The sequence below is a fragment of the Schistocerca serialis genome, chromosome 4 (assembly GCF_023864345.2).
Source record: "Schistocerca serialis cubense isolate TAMUIC-IGC-003099 chromosome 4, iqSchSeri2.2, whole genome shotgun sequence".
Taxonomy (NCBI): domain Eukaryota; kingdom Metazoa; phylum Arthropoda; class Insecta; order Orthoptera; family Acrididae; genus Schistocerca; species Schistocerca serialis.
The window spans coordinates 529,410,214-529,434,052 of NC_064641.1; the positions used below are offsets into that span (position 1 = coordinate 529,410,214).

The following is a 23,839-nucleotide window of genomic DNA, read 5'->3' on the forward strand; positions in this document are numbered from 1 at the left end:
AACTGATGGTTGCTTGATACTCAAAATGACGCTATACTAAACAGCTAAACTATTTAAATTGAACTGTATAAATTATTTTTATAATTATTAACGTGTCTATTAATTTTCATCATTTGTGTAAAAATCTTTTGTTATTTATTACTACCGTTCTCAGACCTACTGCTACGCAATGTACATTATGTTTTGGGTCATCGAGATTGCCGGGCGTGCAATGCATTAACGTTGCACAGTAACACAAATCAAAACAAATTACGTGCAGAAAGGAAATAGTGCGATTCGCTTGCTACAAGGCTAGAAAATCATCGAATGGAATGAGAAGGCATACGCTTTACGGTGAGTGTTAAATTAGAAACTTATTAAACCATACGAAACACCAGCACTGGCGCCACTGTCACGGCACTCTTGTTTTATATTGCCTAGCAGGAGGATGCAGCCACAAGTGTTGCAATAAATCAATCCTCCTTCTTTGTTTTTGTTTTATTCTTTTTAACTGGTGCATTTAGTGCAGTTGTAGAGCCTCCTATATTTTGATTTCCATTTAATTCTGTTGTGTTATTATGTTTACAGATGCAATTGACAATAACACAGAATTCTAAACATACTAGTTGGATGTTTATTATAGAATCTTTTTTAAACCGCCTTCTTCAGATTTATTGAGTCTGTGGCGCCCATCTAGAAGCAGTCAATTATTGAAAATGAGCTGTTGTAGGAGGTTATACGATAAATATTTCACTCATTCTTAACAAAAAATAATCATTATGATTGTCACTTTTATAAAACAGTTCACAGTGAAAAAAATTCATTATTGACAATAAAACAGCCACGTCATCCTTGAGTTAAGCCAACTGCACTTTTCGATGGTGTGATCAATTTTATCATTAATTCAATTAGGAAAAACTGCACACTGATATACTTACCCGCTAGGGATTAGCTGTTTCTCCCTGTGTGTGCTTCGCAAAATGTATTTCAGAGAAACTGCAGACCCTTCTTGCTGCGACCCAGTCATATTATTGCCTTAATGGTGGAGGACAGAGAGAGACGTGAAATATGTTCAGCTTAAGTGCATAAATAATGCTCACTCCAAGTAGTAGTTATTATTTAATTGTCTGCTGACCAGCTCCTAAAGCTGTCTTGGATACGATTATTGAAGTCTTCTTGACGCCTGTTGAAATCTACACTTGGCGACCTGCAGCTGAAGCATCTGAATACAGCTCGGTAGATACGACATTGAAACAGAGGAAAGAAACAGAGTAGGAAACGTTCATGATAAACTAAAGTTGAATGGCTAACCCTCTGCTAAAATTTACCTTACCAAGTTACGGTACCGTAAAATCAGGACAGGAAGAGTTTTCATCTTTAAAACCAACAAAAAATTGATAATTTTAAAAAGAAATATGGCAATCGAAATTATATGTCAGTATAGGTCATCTGCCGAACTTTAAATTTATAATTACATGTGGAACCTAGCTCATTCTCTCACGACATATAAAAAAATGTTAGTGTTCCTATTCAGTCCTTAGAGAGGGGTGAACAGAAACAGTAGTGTTAATCTAACTATTTTTTCTACTTGTTGGTCTTTGGGGTGAATATGGGATGCCGAAATCTGTTTTGGATGTAGGAGGATAAGAAATAAAACCTATTTGGTCCAAAAAAATTCTTTCAGTACAAAAATTAAAAATATTGCATGAATTGAGTGTTTTTGTTCTGTTGTCCAACGAACTGTTCTATCTCTTAAGTGCTTTATTTTAAGTTCAAATTCATTAACTTGGTTTCGTTGTTGATAGCTTGCATTAACTCACTGTCGTCACATTTGAAAATAAAAGAAATAACGAAAAGCTAGCGAACAACATCTCCTCGACAAAAAAGATTACATCTCACCTATTAGGATAAACGTGTTTAATCGCATTTTTTAAAGGAAGATCAACATAATCTTTACCTTCTAAATCGCAGCGTAAGCTCTTGGGTTAAGAACAGTGCAAGGTGGTTCTTAATTTACGTCATGTTCTTGGCCTCTGTTCACCCTAAAGATTATAAAGATGCAACGCTACATTTTCAATCAGCCGAAACACAATATACATTAAAGTGCACTTTAAAACTGAACTTTTGCTTAATGAAACGGAATCCTAAATTTGCTTACGAGGTACTTAAAACAACACAATTTAGATTGGTATTTACAGATAAAGTTAGAAGCAAGCAAATTCAGCACCACATCCGATGTCTGTCATAAAGTGAACAAATTATCAACTGACACTGCCGCCAACTTTGAAATTCGTAATTTCCCTGTTATATTTCTTCACTACCAACTTAGACAAACAACTCTTTCCGTTATAATCCCATTTGTCTGACGACATGTCAGCGTCGAACTTTTCTCGAATGTTCGTTTCTCTTCACTCAATTGTTTCTGTTCAGTCCTTTTCACGGTGCGTTTCGCTCGCTGGCTGTGCAGATCAGCAAGGGCTGGATCTTGGGCCCGGAGCTGTGCGACATGTGGACGTCGAGCGACGTGCTGTGCTGCACAGCGTCCATCTTGCACCTGGTGGCCATCGCGGTGGACCGCTACTGGGCTGTCACCAACGTCGACTACATCCACACGCGCAACTCGTCGCGCATCGGCATCATGATCATCGTAGTCTGGGCCGTCGCGCTCATCGTGTCGCTGGCACCGCAGTTCGGGTGAGTACGTCAGGCCCACGGTCGGCCACCTCCCGTCCCGAAGCGGTACTTTCGTGACTGTGTCCTAAGCTTCCTTTTCGGATGATAATGTACGACTAAGGCACAAAAGTCCTGCAAGTCGCTTTAGTATTGGAATTTCTCTGAAGGATATACGCTGCAAATCATTGAAACAATCGTAAGACAGAAATTTTTTTTTACGGAATATTTATCAAGGTCTCTTCACTCTCTGCTAACGGATGGAGTGTAGAACGAATTTTCACCTCTTTGTTTTTGTGCTGTTCTTTATCTCCATTGGTGCAATGGGCAAGCGTGAAACAACGTTGCAGATGACCATCAGCAGTTTGTTTTTATTTTCAGTGCTACCGCTTTCGATCTGTAGACCATTATCAGGGCGAAGCAAAGTGTAATCAGCTTGTCAATACATCTAGTTTGGCTTTACTCTGGCTTGATAATGGTCTCCTGATCGAAACCGGTAGCACAGAGCGTAAAAATAAAATGGTCATCTACAATGAAGTCTCACAATTATTTGGCAGTTTTAAATCCCATCTCATCACAATGCTAAATGAGTAAGTGGTTCACTGATAGAAAGAAAAGGGTCATTTTAGATACCTCATGCAGCTATTTTTCTGAATTGGGTGAAATTACTACTGCTGTTCCACAGAGTACAGTTCTTGGACTACCTACGTTCTTGCTCTCTCTCTCTCTCTCTCTCTCTCTTTCACACACACACACACACACACACACACACACACACACACACACACTCCCTCTCTCCTTTTCAAAGAGAAGGACTTTTGCGACAGTTCCACATGTATTAACATTCCGTGCGTTTTACGCAAGTGGTGGGAGACAATGTAGAACACGTGAAGCATTAAAACTACAATCTTAACTTTACCGTGAACTTATTAATCCAGCCTCGAATCCTCTTTGGACCGATGCGGTTTGTCTTGCGACAGAAAGTGTCACGACGCGCAAATTACCAAGACTGTATTCGCCCAGCTTTTGAGAATAAGAGCACTTACAGACTTCAAACTAGCATTAAACGTAATTTCTAACTTATTTTAAAAGTCTTCTCGCTTACAGTCGAATCAAATATTGAAATGAAAACAGTTAACCGCTTACTAAATGCTCATTTTTCGTTCGGTAAAACTTAAGCACCAAGAACGATGTTTTAATTTGTTATTTCTTTAATACCTACTTTATTCGATATCCAGCTTTCAAACAGTATCCATATGTATCACCGAAGGTACCTTCAAAATTATATTACTTCACAATTTATCACAAAAGCTAGTTTCTAAGAAAAAATGTAGGTGTAGATGTTTAGAGAATTAAAAAAAAAAACTGTTGGGACTCAAAGAATCGGGGGTAGTGGGAAAGCTGTTGGTCCCTCATTCTAAAAAAGATTGTAATGTCAAAGATGTTTGCTCGGGCATACGTCACAATCCAAATAAAGTTTGCTTCATTTCTACAGTCACTTGTTAACCTATCATCCGTTACTTCCATATGTGTATACCATTGTCTGATAAACTGATGAACTATTAATTTTAAGACTGAATTGACTATGTCTTTAAATTATTTTCGAGACCATTGCCCAGTTGCAAGCGGTACTTGTATATAACGGGTGGTTGAAAACTGATGTGTTCGGTTCAAACTGTGGTGTGGATTGATAGTCGAATGTGGACTTCTGACCTAAGTAGTCACTGTCCGTTTGCAATTGGAAATAGAAGGTCTAAATGAGTGCACGTTCTGTGTATGGGTTACTTAAGAGGAACAGAACTCTCACGCATAGGTGGGAGCCCAGTCCAGAACACAAATTCCGACTGTCACAAATAGGTATTGTTGCTACGTTCTTATTACCAGTGCCTCAAAAGAAAACCCAGAAATTATACATGTGATTGATTTAGCAATTACTACCCATAGATAGTGTAATATATTCATTTCAAGAAACCTATATATAGCAAAATCGACTCTTATGGTTCAAACTAGCGCCAGGTTTATCCCAGCGACTGACCATTAGTTTCTAAATGACAAATGTTTCCTTCTAAATTTTTCATACCAATTTCATTCTTTCATGCTTCTAACTTTTCTTGTTTTCTAGTCTAAGACTCTACTCTTTGTGTCTGGCCGTCTACTTGAATGAACTAGTCATATAAAAATAGTGCTTCCACACATTGATATTCTAACTGTCACATTATGACAGCGACGTACATACCTTACCTCGACAATCAACTTTTGAAGTGAGAGATTGTATAAACTTCTTATATAGGGGACATATTCTCAATTTCGATAATCAGGCTTCCACTCATCATTGCTGTACAGTAACTCCAGAAATTCTAACTGTGAGCTATTAGTATAATACCAGCCAAGATGCTGAATCAATCAACCGACTTAATCTAGGCAGGTCACGCAGGGTTATACCAACAGTGAACTTTTGAAAAGTGGTAACCTGATCGTGACAGGATGATTTATACGTGTGATTAGTTTATGTACTATCTTACATGAGTATCTTAAACCATCTGACACATGTGATGACTACTGTTGCGCTGGAGTACTGTGTGTCTAGTGTGTGAACAATGTAGTATTGTGGGAAAACTAACTTAGGCATACATGGAAATGAAGTCCCATGCTGCTTGACAGAGCGTAGGGGAACGATGCGGGAGACCCGCACTGCCGCACTAGGCAAGGTCCTAATGGAGGTGGTTTGCCGTTGCCATCCTCCGACCGTAATGGGGATGAATGATGCAGATGAAGACGACACAACAACACCCACTCATCTCGGGAGAGGTGAAAGTCCCTGACCCCTAACCCCGGGAATCGAACCCGGGAAGCGAGAACGCTACTGCCAGACTACGAGCTGCGGACATAGGCGTACATAGTGTATGCTAATTTCTGTTGGTCACCCACAACCTTAAAGGTGCAACACATACGCGAGACAACTTTCACTGCTAACCACGTTAAATACTAGCAAAACGTTAAGCAACTAACTAGCTAAAGATCTAAATAACTCACTTAAACCCGGGTTCCGAGTTACAGCCGCCAATAGACGATGACGATGCATGACTTGGGGTTGGGAACAAACAGTTTAGAGTCTAATATTACAAACGTGCCGTACGGCATATACCGAACACACGTTTCTGGAGTCAGACCAATAAGATTCAGTTTGTAGCTGCTTTTAAATAGACCTCTGCCGACGCCCTATTCCCATTTGTGACTAATGCATGTGCTAAGCACATTTTACATGAATGACAACTGCTGGCTGCTGAACGCTGTAAATAATACAGGACACTGATGGTGCCAGCCTGTTTTAGAGTTTTCCTCGTTTTCCTCGTTGGACTGTGGAAACACAGGTACCAGAATCGTTGGAAATCTACGAGCATTACAGAGAAATCATTAATAAGCCTCCACACATTTTGAAATTCCGTTCTCCCGCAAGGTGGACAACTGACGTGACGTCTTCTTCAATACTAAATGCTATGATACATCATTGAATAAAAACTGATATCAACTGCTCATTATCAAGTGCAACTGGGTACGGACACATCATCCACGTACATAACTGATGCACAGTTTCCAATAACATAGTTGTCACTGGACACGAGCTCGGAATAGGTGTCCGCGAATCACGCATACACAAGTGTTACACATGTATCCTCATGCAACAAATAAAAAATTCTCACTTTTACTGTATTAGTGTAAACCTTTATTTGAACTATATTAATTGGTAGAAATGTTAATGGAATTTAACCAATAATACAAGCAGTTAGCAGCTTTGATACCAGCTTTGCATTTCCTTAACTGAAACTCCATGGTTCTATCGTATTATTAACAGTAATACGGCTTTTTAGCTTCAGTCAATTTAATTAATGAAAAACAGTATTGTGTGGAACTTTCAGGTTGAAACCGTCTCCAATGAGTCGATATTCCCATGCAATACAAGACTACTTGATGAGCAGTACTTTTTGAATGCAAAAAGAATTAATTAGCTACAACCCATTATTCTGTTCATTGAGGAGCTCTTTGATTTCACTCTAGATATAAACCCCTACAAGTACAATCATAAAAACTGTTGTGGATATTGTTTAAATTACAACGCTTACAGCTGAGTACACGTAGTTTGTCGATAAATACTTCGCGCTTGTATCCACTGAGGTGCATGCAATGCGTAACTATGTATGGCATTTGATTCCTTTTTTGTAATACTTATTATGTGATGTGACTACGCCCATTGTGCACTTCTGTGTCAGCAGACTACTGAAAATAGCTGCTGGTGCTTAGTGGTGTACTTATTTGAAGTAACAGCCTGATGGAACAATGTCTGTTTTTAAATTCATTGAGGTCACTATGCCCACCTAGAAGAGGTCGGTCAGTCGTAACACAAGCTACGAGTCGCACTGCCACGTGTGTTCCATGCGACCAGGTGGAAGGACCCGGAGTACCTGGACCGCATCAACGTGCAGCAGCGCTGCCTGGTGAGCCAGGACGTGGCATACCAGATCTTCGCGACGTGCTCCACGTTCTACGTGCCGCTGCTCGTCATCCTGGTGCTCTACTGGAAGATCTTCCAGACGGCGCGCAAGAGGATACACCGTCGACGCCAGCAGCGGCCGCTGGCGCCCTCAGTCGCCGCCGCCGCTGCCGCCGCCGCCGTCACTGCCAGGTGCGTCCCGCGAACATAAACAAATCCTAACCACATTTTAGTAACAACAGTTATAGTACTACGTGCATTTCTCTAGTGTTGTGGCTGCCTGTCGCCTGTTTTCATGCTGCCACGAGCTTTTAATAACTGATGCTAAAAATCTCCTCTTTGTAGACTTTTTGTATCCAACGTCGAACGTCTTCGATGACCTCGTTGTTCTATCTTCTGCAACAATACTTCCCTCCACTGTCCTCCCCCCTCCCACCAGTACAAAGTTAACTATTTCTGGTTACATATGCACACGCTAAATCACTGATATAAATTATTTACAGAATAATGGAAAGACTGATAGAACCCGACCCCAGGTTTTAAATCTGGAAAAAATGTACGAACACTCTTGAAAATACTGTTCTTACTATTTATCTTAGAATGAAGATAAGAAAAGCTACGTTTACAGCATTTATAAATATTTTTTTTTGACATTATAGACTATAATATACTATTTTTAAATTCTGTAGGTGGTAGGGTTAAAATACAGAAAGCGAAACGTTATCAGCAGATTGTACGGAAAGCAGACTGTAGTTCTGAAAGGGGGGGGGGGGTCATCATGGGAAGCTGTAATTCCAAAAGGTGTGACGCAGGATTGCTATTTATTCCCGTATTGAGACACCATTAAAAGAAATGAAGGAGAACTTACGAAAGAAATTAAAGTTCGGAAGTTTGACGATGACGTTGTACTTCTTTAAGACAGAGCAAAGGACCTAGAAGTGGATTTGAACGGAACATACAGTGTCTTGAATAAAGAGACTATAAAATGAACATCAACAAAAGTGAAACAGTGATGATGTTGGGGTGTAGTCATATTCAGTTATATAAAGCAGGGGAAATTAGGGAAGACGAGTTTTAAAAGTAGTGAGAATATGAGATGCAGAGTGGTAACCGTAAGAAAAGAACGAACAAGAGAAGTGTTTTAAGACCTAACATAAATTTATATAGACATATGTGGTGTCTTTTCTTTCGGACATTTCGGAAAGAACACACAGCACTTATACATATAATTAAGGAGAGACGGCGAATGATCTCTTCAGTGCATAAGCACAACAGGCTCAAGCTTTTACGGGCATTGGCGAAATGTCCCAAGTAATGAGGATAATGAGCAAGCGGCACCACAGTAGTAGTGTGCAGATAAGTTGAGAATTTGGTCTGACGGGAGGCATGTTAGGACGTTATGTTAACCGGGGCCCTAGAAACGACGGATAGGCTCCGTCCCTGCCGCAGCCGCAGTGGTCCGCAACCCCACGACCACTACCGCAGTCCTCTTCACTCCACCACAGCCCCACACCGAACCCAGGGTTATTGTGCGGTTCGGCCCCCGGTGGACCTCGCAGGGAACGTCTCACACCAAGCGAGTGTAACTAACCCCAATGCGTGCGTGGTAGAGTAATGGTGGTGTACGCGTAGGTGGAGATCTTGTTTGCGCAGCAATCGCCGACGTAGTGTAGCTGAGGTGGAATAAGGGGAACCAGCCCGCATTTGCCGAGGCACATGGAAAGCCGCCTAAATACCATCCACACACTGGCCGGCTCACCGGACCTCGACAAAAATCCGCAGGGGCAGATTCGTGCCGTGGACCGGCGCTCCTTCCCACCCGGAAAGCCGTGCGTTAGACCGCACGGCTAGCATGTTAGGATACTTCGTGCATTTACAAGGACCATTGTGTCCAAACGGCCGTCAGTCTGCCTTCGACACTGGTGAGGCGCGCCCACCTTGTTTGTGCCTCGCCTGTTGTGCTGCTTGCGAGCGAGCCCGCGGTTGTTTACTTCCGGGTAGCGGCTTGTCTCAGAGTCTGAATTCATCGACCATAATGCCGTTCTCTTACTCCCAAGCCACGGTTAAATTAACTTTTCCTTTGGACCACGAACGACCGAAGGCGTATGAAGTAGAACGTTTTACACGGGATGAAATGGGTCTCCTGTCACAAGAGGCCTCTGAATACATTTTTAGAGCCTCAGTACAGCAGTCTACATAATGAAGAGCCGTGTGCCGAGGTTGTGCGGCGCCACGCTAACGCTCTCAAATTCCGATACTCTGAAGGACTTACAGGAACTGTCGTGATTGATCACACTGATTTTGGCCTCTGAACTTTGTGGGTTTTCGTACTCCCGTTTGATGTACCGTCGAGGTTGTGGTTTCCGCCCTTAAACCTTACGGAAATGTCTTCAGAGGATGTTCCTGCAACGTGGAAGACGGTCGAAACATACCGCGTCCTCAGTGGTACCAGTCAGATCAAAACTGAACTAAGGAAACACTTACCTTCCTAATTGGTTATTGCCTGCTGCAGGGTTGTCGTCTTGTACGACGGCCAGTTGCGCACCTGTTCCGGTGTGGCCGAGAGGGCCATGTCCGTTCTGGGTGTCTCCGACGCAGACTGGTTCAGAAACAGATCGGAGACGTTGCTCTTCCTGCGGCGCCCACTGTGTTACCTCTCTCTCTTACGCGACTACGGCTGAGCTGCCTGCTTCGTCCTGTCTGAATCGGTCAGTACTAGCTTCCACACTTCTCGGCGAAGAATCCTGCCGGATGCAATACAAATAAACGATGACCGTTAGCAGGCACAAGCTGTCTGTTGCGACGCCGTGGTTGTTGATCATGGAACTGTACTGAACTCCGCTTTTCTTCCATCTGGCCACATGTCAGACGATAGCCGCCCGCCATCCGACACGGAACGGCGTGTCAAGAAGTAGCGGTCGCCGAGGAAACGGAAGAGACAACGCCGTATACCTACTGATGACTGCCTCCATCGGATGTGTGCACAGGATGACGATCCTGCTACTGATGGTGCGCTGTCCTCTGAGACCCTGACACCTGACGACACGACGTCCTTCCCCTCCTCCATCTGCAGTCAGCGTCCACCCCTAGACACCGACCTTCGCCCTCCTGCGTCTGATACGGTTGCCTCCTGTGTGTTACGCTACTGTGGGCGCACCTCTGATAGTGTTTGATTGAACTAGCCCAGTGAGACGTCCATCACCTGGGCGGACGTCGTCGATGCTGAGGATGGACATTCTGGAGATCTACAGAGCGACTAGCCCTTGGTGAAGTCGGCTTCCACCACGTTACAATAATGTGCCCTTCCACGAGGGCCTAGGGCCTAACAGAGAGTTCCCTGTGCTTGATTTGTGCTTGAATCGCTCGTCCTCATGGCGATTTCAACTTTCCAGACTATTGCATAGCAACGGTAAGTGTCAATACTATTCGCGTACGCCACAAACTGGTTTTACTCTACGACATGCTGTATACTGCAGTCGTTGAGGTGCTGAAGTTGCTCTCCTTCAGGGGGAGCACGTTCCAACTCCCCATGGCTTTTACATCACGTCTCTCTCACGCTTCCCCTACTGGTAGTTGGATGGCGATCCTCTTCCGTAAAAGTATCCTCGGTGACGGACTATCTCCCTGATGCCAAAGGTATAGTTCTCACATTAAGTGGCGTCAGGATCGTCATTGTCTATGCTCCATCTGGTTCGGGTCGCCGCCATGAAAGTTCCATGTTCTTCTCTGAGGCAGTTACGCGTCGTTTCCTGGGTCGGCAGGATATATTGATCATGGGAGGCGATTTCAATTGCACCCAAACACCCGAAGACCAACTACCACATCACTCTCCGTGTGGGGCGCTAGCGACTATTTTCCAGAATCTAAGCCTGGTGGATTCTTTGGAGCATGTTCATGATGATCTTCCGAGATTTACGCATTTGACTAGCCATTATTCCAGCCGCCTCAACCATGTTGTCAGTGGGGTGCAGGCTGCTGAAGTCTGGCCTCTTGCGTTCTCTGATCATGACGCATATACCTGCGTCATCAGTCTCTGCCGCCAAAGGCTGTGGCGTGGCCATGGACCATGGAAACTGAGCACGATCCACCTTATTCACCCGACTGCCGGCACCTCATCGAGAGCACATGGACAGCTTGTCATCAACGCTCTTTGTAAAGCCTGCGCTCCGCAAGGCTTTGATTGGTTACGGACGGGATGTTGCGGTGTGGCAGCGACGAACTCAGGAATTCTGTTTCACAATTCTCCGGGTATTACTATGATGCCGTACTCGTCAGAACGTCAGGCGATGGTGAATCGTGTCAAGACACAGCTAACATCTCTCCCTCGCCGCCACGTTGAAGGAGCTACGTTTAGGGCGTGCACACACGACGGGTTAGTGCAGGAGCGTCCATCTATATATCATGTCGTGTCGGTACGGCGACGCTGTCGGAGAACTTTGATTAATTATCTTACGACTGGTGATGGGCTGCGTTTCGACACCCAACGGGATATAGGGTCAGCCCTCCACACGCATTATGTTATGCTGCACTTTGATAACCTCACCACCCTGCCGACATTGCGGCAGTCTCCAGACTTTGGCTCGGTTCCCATGGAGGCGACGATGGATCTGCTTGCTAACGTAACAGAGGATGGGGTCCATGATGCTATTAAGGCGGGTTCAATGAACAGGTCGCCTGGCTCTAACGGCCTCTCACTGGAGTTTTGTCGCACATTTCGTCCCCTTCTAGCGCCAGTGTGGACGGAAATTTGTCAGAACCTAATGTGCCGATTCCAGACGGTTTTCTCGATGGTTTCTTAATTCCCATTTGCAAGCCTCGGGGTACCTCACGGATATTCGATTACCGCCCCTTGACGTTACTCAACAGCAACACATAGATCTTTACCCAACTGTTGACTGCGCGGCTTAAAGGGACGGCTCGGTAAGTGGTTTCTCCCGATCAAACTTCTTTAGGAGGTGCCAATAACATCCGCACTGCCCTCTGTCGCCATTGAGACATAATTGCTCTTGCTCACGCTCGTCGTTTGCCTGGACTCTGGGCTTTCGACAGGAAGGGGTGCTCTCCAGTGTGGGATACCCTAATATTACCGTCGACGTCATAATGCGCCTCCTTTTTGGAGCTACGCCTCGTGTACTCTACAATGGCCGTCTCACTCCTGCCATATCGAATCGGTCGATCAATGCGTCAAGGCTTCCCTCTCTCTCCACTGTTGTATACTTTCACCATGGAAGAGCTACGTCTCGTGTACTCTACAATGGCCGTCTCACTCCTGCCATCTCGAATCGGTCGATCAGTGCGTCAAGGCTGCCCTCTCTCTCCACTGTTGTACACTTTCACCATGGAACCGTTGCTCTGCGGCCTCCGTCAACGCCTCTCTTGGATGTCTCTCGGTGACCATGTATGCAGCTGCACTGCTTATGCAGACGATGTCGACATCTTTCTTCGCAGCGATGCTGAGGTCAGGCAATCATTGCCATAGGTTGTCACCGACGGAGAGGCTTCTGGTAGCTGTCTTAACGTCCACAGGTCGAGAGCCATGGCTATAGGTGCGAGGCGTGCTGCGTACAGCGCTGCTCCTTTACAAGTAGCTGCTTCTATGCGATGCTTAGGACCCGGCAGGTTTCAATAGTGATCTGCGTCGCACGAATGCCCTCAACTGCCGGGGCCTACTTTCCCAATTGAATCCTGGGCTCTTAGACCACTGTCTGCGAGCACTCGATCTACTGCAAAGGACGCAATATGTAAATATATATTTGGCGTCACGTGTCCCCCACGTGGCATTTTTTTTTTTTTTTATCATCAGTCTACTGATGCGGCCCGCCACGAATTCCTTTCCTGTGCTAACCTCTTCATCTCAGAGTAGCACTTGCAACCTACGTCCACAATTATTTGCTTGACGTATTCCAATCTCTGTCTTTCTCTACAGTTTTTGCCCTCTACAGCTCCCTCTAGTACCATGGAAGTCATTCCCTCATGTCTTAGCAAATGTCCTATCATCCTGTCCCTTCTCCTTATCAGTGTTTTCCACATATTCCTTTCCTCTCCGATTCTGCGAAGAACCTCCTCACTCCTTACCTTATCAGTCCACCTAATTTTCAACATTCTTCTACAGCACCACATCTCAAATGCTTCGATTCTCTTCTGTTCCGGTTTTCCCACAGTCCATGTTTCACTACCATACAATGCTGTACTCCAGACGTACTTCCTCAGAAATTTCTTCCTCAAATTATGGCCGGTATTTGATATTAGTAGACTTCTCTTGGCCAGAAATGACTTTTTTGCCATAGCGAGTCTGCTTTTTATGTCCTCCTTGCTCCGTCCGTCATTGGTTATTTTACTGCCTAGGTAGCAGAATTCCTTAACTTCGTTGACTTCGTGACCATCAATCCTGATGTTAAGTTTCTCGCTGTTCTCATTTCTACTACTTCTCATTACCTTCGTCTTTCTCCTTACTCTCAAACCATACTGTGTACTCATTAGACTGTTCATTTCTTTCAGCAGATCATTTAATTCTTCTTCACTTTCATTCAGGATAGCAATGTCATCAGCGAATCGTATCATTGATATCCTTTCACCTTGTATTTTAATTCCACTCCTGAACCTTTCTTTTATTTCCATCATTGCTTCATCGATGTACAGATTGAAGGGTAGGGGCGAAAGGCTACAGCCTTGTCTTACACCCTTCTTAATATGAGCACTTCGTTCTTGATCGTCCATTCTTATTATTCCCTCTTGGTTGTTGTACATATTGTATATGACCCGTCTCTCCCTATAGCTTACCCCTACTTTTTTCAGAATCTCGAACAGCTTGCACCATTTTATATTGTCGAACGCTTTTTCCAGGTCGACAAATCATATGAAAGTGTCTTGATTTATCTTTAGCCTTGCTTCCATTATTAGCCGTAACGTCAGAATTGCCTCTCTCGTCCCTTTACTTTTCTTAAAGCCAAACTGATCGTCACCTAGCGCATTCTCAATGTTCTTTTCCATTCTTATGTATATTATTCTTGTAAGCAGCTTCGATGCATGAGCTGTTAAGCTGATTGTGCGATAATTCTCGCACTTGTCAGCTCTTGCCGTCTTCGGAATTGTGTGGAAGATGCTTTTCCCAAAGTCAGATGGTATATCGCCAGACTCATATATTCTACACACCAACGTGAATAGGCGTTTTGTTGCCACTTCCCCCAATGATTTTAGAAATTCTGATGCAATGTTATCTATCCCTTCTGCATTATTTGACCGTAAGTCCCCCAAAGCTCTTTTAAATTCCGATTTAATATTGTATCCCCTATCTCTTCTTAATCGACTCCTGTTTCTTCTTCTATCACATCAGACAAATCTTCACCCTCATAGAGGTTTTCAATGTATTCTTTCCACCTATCTGCTCTCTCCTCTGCATTTAACAGTGGAATTCCCGTTGCACTCTTAATGTTACCACCGTTGCTTTTAATGTCACCAAAGGTTGTTTTGACTTTCCTGTACGCTGAGTCTGTCCTTCCGACAGTCATATCTTTTTCGACGTCTTCACGTTTTTCCTGCAGCCATTTCGTCTTAGCTTCCCTGCACTTCCTATTTATTTCATTCCTCAGCGACTTGTATTTCTGTATTCCTGATTTTCCCGGAATATGTTTGTACCTCCTCCTTTCATCAATCAACTGAAGTGTTTCTTCTGTTACCCATGGTTTCTTCGCAGCTACCTTCTTTGTACCTATGTTTTCCTTCCCAACTTCTGTGATGGCCCTTTTTAGAGATGTCCATTCCTCTTCAACTGTACTGCCTACTGCGCTATTCCTTATTGCTGTATCTACAGCGTTAGAGAACTTCAAACGTATCTCGTCATTCCTTAGTACTTCCGTATCCCGCTTCTTTGCGTATTGATTCTTCCTGACTAATGTCTTGAACTTCAGCCTACTCTTCATCACTACTATATTGTGATCTGAGTCTATATCTGCTCCTGGGTACGCCTTACAATCTAGTATCTGATTTCGGAATCTCTGTCTGACCATAATGTAATCTAATTGAAATCTACCCGTATCTCCCGGCCTTTTCCAAGTATACCTCCTCCTCTTGTGATTCTTGAACAGGGTATTCGCTATTACTAGCTGAAACTTGTTACAGAACTCAATTAGTCTTTCTCCTCTTTCATTCCTTGTCCCAAGCCCATATTCCCCTGTAACCTTTTCTTCTACTCCATCCCCTACAACTGCATTCCAGATTTTCGTCCCCCTTTACATACTGCATTACCCTTTAAATATCCTCATACACTTTCTCTATCTGTTCATCTTCAGCTTGCGACGTCGGCATGTATACCTGAACTATCGTTGTCGGTGTTGGTCTGCTGTCGATTCTGATTAGAACAACCCGGTCACTGAACTGTTCACAGTAACACACCCTCTGCCCTACCTTCCTATTCGTAACGAATCCTACACCTGTTATACCATTTTCTGCTGCTGTTGATATTACCCGATACTCATCTGACCAGAAATCCTTGTCTTCCTTCCACTTCATTTCACTGACCCCTACTATATCTAGATTGAGCCTTTGCATTTCCCTTTTCAGATTTTGTAGTTCCCCTACCACGTTCAAGCTTCTGACATTCCACGCCCCGACTCGTAGAACGTTATCCTTTCGTAGATTATTCAATCTTTTTCTCATGGTAACCTCCCTCTTGGCAGTCCCCTCCCGGAAATCCGAATGGTGGACTATTCCGGAATCTTTTGCCAATGGAGAGATCATCATGACACTTCTTCAATTACAGGCCACATGTCCTGTGGATACACGTTACGTGTCTTTAATGCAGTGGTTTCCATTGCCTTCTGCATCCTCATGTCGTTGATAATTGCTGTTTCTTCCGCCTTTAGGGGCAATTTCCCACCCCTAGGGCAAGAGAGTGCCCTGAACCTCTATCCGCTCCTCCGCCCTCTTTGAGAAGACCGTTGGCAGAATGAGGCTGACTTCTTATGCCGGAAGTCTTCGGCCGCCAATGCCGATTATTTATCAAAATTTAAGCAGTGGCGAGGATCGAACCCCGGACCGAAGACGTTTTGATTATTTTTTCCCCCCTTTAAGAACAAATTATGAGGAATAAATAATGAAAAGTTTCTTTTTGTTTTATTTTTTTATTTTTTATTAATTAATTAACTTATTTTTTAATTAAAGTCGTCGTGCGACTTGTAGCTAAAGTCCAGTTCTTACAGGAGCTCCTGAAGTGTATCCGCCTACAGCATGCCACCTCGTCCAAACGTGTCTTCTCATGGCGTAGGCGTGGGTTCTGGGTAGCAGATCTATTCAGTCCGGTTCGGTTTATACAGTTTTCAGCTTCTCAGGGCTTGGACGTTCCAGCTATTAGGTGGGTCATCGAAAGTGCTCCGTAAGAAATTGGAAAAATATTGTTTATAGCCTGGGTTGCGTATCAGGACGCAGTGTCGTTCGTTGAGATAAGTCCAATATCCTAGCGTAGACTTGTCGCCAGAAGTAAAAAGATAGCGGATCGTTTGGCCACAGATCCAATTCACAGAGTGAGTTTTGGCGGAGGGGTAGAAAGTCTTATCGGGGTACAAAAGCATGTGGACGTCGATCTGAGCCGGTAAGAAACGCCAAAATTCGCCGCGCAAGTGTCCAGACGTCGAATGCTGTGCCACAGTAGAACCGGTGGACTTCCGCGTCATCCACTCCACAGTGGGTGCAGAGGGATAAATCGGCGAGATGGATGCGGTGCAGACGATCTCGGTTAACTTGTTTGTCATTCACGGTGATGTACCACGCTGATTGAACGTCTGATTCGAGAAAACGAGCATGGATCGCCTTCCATATGTGTCGCCACACGTACTGTGGATACTTAAGTTCGATGGGGTTGGACGGGCGGCACTGTTGTAACAAGTCGGAGACTGTTTTCGTGAGGTACAAACGTGTAAGTGGTAAGGACCGGTAGATATAACTGAACTCCAGGAAAAATCGTTGGATGTAATAAAAGGGGTTTGAAATGGTCGATACCAGTACTGGGGCGGACAAGGAGGCCGGTGCAAAGTTGTGAAGCAGGAGGCTAGTAAGGCTCTGCGAGCAACGATGCCAAAGTTTTAGTTGGGTGCTGACATATAGTGCCTTGACACGAGTCGGCACGTGGACGAGTCCCACCCCGCCACGATCTCGTGGCAGTGCAAGGGATTCATCCTGCACCTTGAATAACATCCCCGAGCTGACGAAGGAGCCGAAAGCCATCAACAGTGGTCGCGCCAGGAGATTTGGGACTGGTAGTACTTGAGCCACGTGTGGTATACGGGAGGCATGATACATGTTCACGTATTGCGCGCGTTGGATAACGTCGAGAGCTCGTAGCCGGTGATCTGCGAGATTGGCTCTGATTGTCTGTAGCAAGCGTCTACCATTGATAGTCGCTGAGCGGCGCAGGTCTGCTGTGAAATCAAGTCCAAGACACCGTATGGTGGCAGCGACACTAAGGGGGGCAGCGCATCTCTCCGGCAAGCCCTCACCAATGAGCAGGACCTTGGATTTTGACACGGTGGGGCAGCTTCCCGAAGCTTCGCCGTAAGTCGCCACCAATGTCAGTGCTCCTCGTACTTCATCTTCACTGCTCAGATATAGTACTATGTCGTCTGCGTAGGCTGTACAACAAAAACGGTGGCCTTGCACAGCCATGCCTTCCAAACGTTGGCGCATGCCCTGGAGCAGGGGTTCCAAGGCGAAAGCATACAAAATCGTGGAAAGAGGGTATCCTTATCGTACAGATCGTGCGATGACCAGGGACGGTGTAAGGCGACCATTGTACATGATTTTAGAGGTTGCACTACTCAACAGGCGCATAACCACTGTGACAATACCGCCAGGAAAACCCATATGCTGAAGAACTGTCCGTAAATAGAAGTGGTCAACACGGTCGAAAGCCTGGCTAAAGTCCAGTGAAGCCAAGACGCCAGGGAGACGCTGATAATGCGCTAATGATATCATGTCTCTGTAACGGCAAAGAGCCGTACGGATTTGTTGTCGCCTCCTAGGGAAGTCTGGTCGCAGGATGTGACGTAACGTGCGATCTTCTTGAGTCGCGATGCCAGTAGCCGTGTGAATATTTTCATGTCGCTGTTGAGCAAAGTAATTGGTCGATAGTCCTGGACCCTCGATAACCCGCGCGGTTTATGTACGGGGATAATAATGCCTTCTAGAAAGGCACTCGGGACCCCTGTCATCGGTGACATCAGCTCTTGAGCGATTGCCATCCACGTGGAAGCCAACAAATAGTGAAAACTTTCATAAAATTCGATGGGTATACCGTCAGGTCCAGGAGATATGTTATCGGAACCCGCCTTGATAGCGTCTACCACTTCATCTGTGCTTACGTCGTCTTGGAGGTCATGCACTGCATCCTCCGGAAGAGTGTTCGTAGTAAGCTGAGCGACTTCTGTGATCAGTACTGCAGAATACGGTACAGCTGCGTATAGCCCGGCAAAATAAGCATGGAGAGCACGACCGATGCTTTGTTGGGTGTCGTGCCGGCGCCCTTCCACATCAGTGAGGACTTGGATCAGAGCTCGTCGTCGTCCGTGTCTTTCCTGAAGGAGGTGGTACGTGGACGGACGTTCTTGAGGGATTTGATTAGAAGCTCGAGAACGGACTACAGTGCCTTCCAAGTTACGCCGCATGATCAAGGAGATCTGCGCCTTCTTGCGTTGGACCATCGACTGCCGGCCTGGCGAGAAAGGCATCGTCGTACAGTCACGTAGAATGGTGTAGTAGAAGTGCAGGGTATTAGTTTGCCACGCCTTTAATTCCTTCCCATAACTCATCAGAGTCTTCCAAAGGGTCGGCTTTGCACAGGAGAGCCACCATGATAAGGTGGAGTCATAGGCTTCTCGACGATGGTGGCAGCGTGCCCACGCTTCTTCGACCATACGGCGACAGTCTGAGGAGGTCAGGTGAGCGACATTGAGTTTCCACTGACCACGACTATGCCACACTTGCTGTCTGGCGAGAGTGACGTCACAGAGGTATGCATCATGGTCTAAAAAGGCCAAGGGCCAGACTTCCGCATGGCGTGTGCTATCAGCAAGGGAGCGGGTAACGTAAATGCGATCTATGCGGCTTGACGAGTGAGAGGTGTAGAATGTATAGCCCGGTTGAGTTCCGTGGAGCTTCTTCCATGTGTCAACAAGTCGTAGACGGTCGCTGACCACTGAGAGAGATGCACAAGGGGAATGTTGCGGGAGTTGGTCCGCGGGCTCTTGTGTCGAGTTAAAATCCCCACCGAGTACCAAATCGTCCTGCGGACCGGTGAAGAGAGGTGTGACGCTTTCGGCAAAAAACGTTTGTCGGTCATGACGGCGGCCAGTGCCGGACGGAGCGTAGATATTAATAATACGCACACCGAACAGTGTGAGGGCCATACCTCGCGCAGTGGGGAGGTAGATGACGTCCTCTGCAGGGAGTCCGTCGCGTAGCAGGATGGCGACGCCGCTACCAGTGTCGGATGCGGGGGAAACATGGGCGTTGTATCCGGTGGGAACTAGGAAGTCAGCCACAAACACCTCTTGTAAGAGTGCTATATCCACATCCGCATAGTAAATAGTGTCTCTGAACATGGCCAGTTTATGGGAGGCACGAGTGGTGGCAAGATTCATCGTGGCGATACGATATTGCTGTGTACGGCCATCCTCAGTATTTGCAGAACGTGCGGTATAGTAGCCGGCAGGTGGAGATCCGCCGGTGGTCCCGCAGTTGTGATAATTACTGGCGGGGCGCCATCCCCAGTGTCGCCGAGGTGGACTCCTGTGCAGACACGCTGGCAGTCTGTTCCACTTCTTCTTCAACGTCATCGGCCCAGGAAGCTGACGACGTGGACATGTGACGGTCACGTACTTCAGGAACGGGTGTTGTGGATTCTGCAACATGAGTGGCAGGGGGACCGCCGTCATCATTCGTTGACAACGGCGAGGACACGTCCCTGGCTGGGAGAGTAGGCGTCACAGGAGGGGCGCCTGTTGCTGCCACATCGCGTGACTGGACGCAATGTGGGACAGACATCAGGTCGACATCTCGCGGGGCCGTCTGAGAAAGGGCGTCATCGGAAGGCGTTCGTCGTCGTTTCCTGTGTTTGCGAAGAGACCGCTGTTTTCTGATGTGCCCTTCTGAGTCAGAATGTGGTCGTCCGTCGTCTGACGCCGAACCCGTCTGGACAAAGGCAGACGTCGGCACGACACCGAGGTCGACGTTCATGGTTCCAACTGGAACATCGGTTTCGGTCTGCAACCCGACGGTCCTGAAGCGAGCACTGGAGGCGCGTTGTGCTGCGGCGGTTGGCGTTGACGATGCTGCTGGCGCAATCGAGATTGGTACGACGGGGTCTTGTGCAACCTTGGCGTAGGTGATGGGTAAGGACGTGACCGTCGAAGCCTGGGTCTCTTCACGTAACGGCGTCTGTATTAAACGGCGGTGTAAGCATTCGGAACGTACATGTCTCTCCTGGCCACATCCTGCGCACGTTCGTGGCTGTCCATCGTACATGACGATGGCCCTCACACCGCCAATCAGCGGGTACGATGAGACATGTTTCGTCAGCTCAAATTTTATTTGCCGGACGCCATTTAATACGGGGTAGGTCGTAAATGTTTGCCACTTCTCCGCGACGTGACCCAAGACGGTGCCATATGGTTGGAAAGCGGCAATGACCTCATCCTGAGGCACCTCGAACGGGAGCTCAAACACCCGCAATGTCCGGATACCGAATCCAGCATGGGCGACTGTCACAGCACCTATATGTCCATCAGAGTGTTTAAATTTCAGTCCGGTGGCATGGCGGTGAATTATGTCATTGCAAATTTCCTCCGTCGACATCTTGATGTAGACAACACTTCCAGTGATGGAAAAATGTATGCCGATTACGTCCTGGGGGTTCAAACGTAGATCCTCACGTATGAACTGTTCGACTTCGAAAGCTCTGGGTCGTGGATGTTCGGCCTGAAACGTTACTTTGATTGTTGCACGGCGGTAGGAGTGCGCCATGGTGTACGCTAGTACTGGACTCGATAGACACAAACACCGCGACGCGGAAGTAAACACCGCCGAGAGCGGAGCGTCGGACGGCGCGCGGAGCAGCTCCGCACGCTAGCACGGCTGAGAGCCGACTGCAATTATGAATCAAAGACGCTACCCCTAGACCACGGGTACCACGTGGCATAGACGCTATCTATTCAGCCATCCAAGGCCCGCCACATGCTAGCGGCGCTGGGTTCATTTGTTTGCAACGAGTTGCTGTTTAAGATAAGTTACGAGACCCTCACCCTTCCGCGCTGCGGGGTTACTTTATGTATATATCATGTGCCTAGCAGAGCCATAGCCCTTTTCGTTGGCTCTCATATGGCGCAGTTGCGCCGTTGTCCTGCGTATCTTACCAGTCATTTGCTGGAGGCCATTTCATCACACTCTCTCTCAACACCTATCCCGTTTTCGGACGTCCCGACGTCCTTCTTTTACTGCCGCTACTTTTTCCTTCACCTGAGCTACGTTCGTACTGCGATAATGCCAGCCCATTTGACATCCACGAAGGCGATCAATGACTTTCATCAGATGCACAAGTCACCGAAGGTGGTTGAGGGGAAGCATCCCCACGTCGACTGGCGTGCTGTTTGGCGATCGGTGTGCTCTCCTTATCTTGACACTGACGTCCAGTTCGCATGGTAGCTTACAGTCAATGGGAAGCAAATATGCCAGTCAAGCCTTCGCAGGATTAACCTCGCAGACACGCCGTTGTGTGTCGCCTGTGATGTTTTGGACACAGACGAGCAAAACCTGGAGTGCAGATCGGCAGGAGAGATTACCCGTACAACTCCTCATCAGATACGTTCTCAACTGTTCCTCTTTCCGGACGCAGGCTGCTTCCGCAAGCAAAGACGAATTCTGTGAAGCGGATTTTTGGACAAGTGGCTCATTACTTGTTTTGTTTGCTGATGACGAGAAAAAAAATTAGATGCACTTCATTACGTCGACTGTCGTCATAGTCAGATCTCTAACCAGAATGTACGGATTTTGGGTCCACTAGAACCCAGTAGAACACAAAAGGACACAGTGAAACATGCCAGCTACGTGGGCGACAGTCTGATGATCACCCCGCTGCGCCGGATGCACTCTGGCATGTCAGAGGAATATTCACGGTGGTTGCGGGAAAAAAAACCACAGAGGATGTGTGCCCGACCATTCAGCCAGAAATCTCCGAAAGACACCCAAAAGAGTCTTCCCTCACCGTAAAGCGATTTAGGAACCACCAGCCCAGCGTGGTCCGCTGTGTCAGTAAGACAGAGACAACAGCACGGCTACAGAGCAAAAGCACCAGTCCAGCGGGGCAGGTGCTCCAGCCCAGTGACCTCTCTGTATCCCTAGCGTCCTACTTGGCCCATTCTTTCTAAGAATTCGCCCGGCAGTCTGGTCCTTTAGGAACAACTCTCTGTAACGACGTTCTTCCTTTGCAAAATGTGCTAGTGAAACAGACCCCACAAAATACGGAGAAAGGAAGGAAAGATCTATCACCTAAGTAATCAGAGCGACGAGTTGTGGATTCTCGCCGGCCGCTGTGGCCGAGCAGTTCTAGGCGTTTTAGTCTGGAATCGCGTTGCTGCAACGTTCATAGGTTCGAATCCTGCCTCGAGCATGAATGTGTGTGATGTCCTTAGGTTAGTTAGGTCTAAGTACTTCTAAGTCTAGGGGACTGATGACGTCATATGTTAAGTCTCATAGTGCTTAGAGCCATTTGAACCATTCTTTTGTAGATTCTCTCAGTACACAGTCACTGTCATTTCATAACATTAAGCGACACACTATCAACAAATAAACATCACACACGCAATGAGAATTAAAGGGTGGCAAACATAAACGGCTTTCACTTGGAACAGCAATGTCTGTGGTGTTTGAAACATATTGTTATTGGAAGGGCATGACTCTAGTCTCCGTTTTTCCGTTGATTAGTATCTATTTACGATCAGTTTTCTTACCTCGTGTTACCTGGCTGCGAGCAGTCCACTACTGCTTATAGGTGCGTTGGACAGTTCGCACTGTTACACCAAAAAATCAAGTATTTCATTCATGCATGTAGTCATCGGTATGCACAAACCCGTAGTCCTTTTCTGCCATTTGACGTCAACACGTCCATCAATATTACACCATAGAAGCGGCTGAGACATACACTATATGGCCAAAAACAGCCTGATACCTATTAATACACAGTAGTGTGCGGGTGTCCACAGTTTGCCTCTATGATAGCTTGACTCTCCTGGAGATGCTTTCACTGTGCTGTTTGAATACGTGTCGGGAGGTGGGGGGGGGGATGGTTACTCATTCTTCTTCAAGAGCCGAAACCAGAGTACGTACCGACGGTGGACGCTGGGTCTGGAGGGAAATCGAAGTACTGTCTCATCTCCAAAGTCTTCCATAGGGTGTATCGGCATTGTTATGGCGCAAAATATAACGGCTTGAAATTTAGAAAATTTTATTAAAGCTCATTCACTTTACTACAAGCAAAGCGCGGGCACGCCAGAGGCAGAGGCACAGGCAAAACCAGGAAACAAGCAGTACGTCGCAAATGGACCAGGCGACGATACTTTACAACACCGCACCAAGAGGGAGAGAATGAGCTCAGCGGAAAATACCACAGGACAAAAAACTAACGGTTATGACACGTATATATGTTATCTCGTAAGAGAT

General features: G+C 46.3%; 1 protein-coding gene across 1 annotated transcript in view; it reads left to right on the forward strand.

Annotated features, from left to right (window-relative positions):
- The window catches only part of LOC126474587 (5-hydroxytryptamine receptor-like), a 443,337-nt gene that overhangs the window by 381,885 nt on the left and 37,613 nt on the right, over nucleotides 1–23,839 (forward strand). The window contains exons 2-3 of the mRNA XM_050102061.1: nucleotides 2,447–2,673; nucleotides 7,091–7,279. Coding sequence (XP_049958018.1) covers nucleotides 2,447–2,673; nucleotides 7,091–7,279 — 416 coding nt within the window. The remainder of the gene's footprint in view (nucleotides 1–2,446; nucleotides 2,674–7,090; nucleotides 7,280–23,839) is intronic.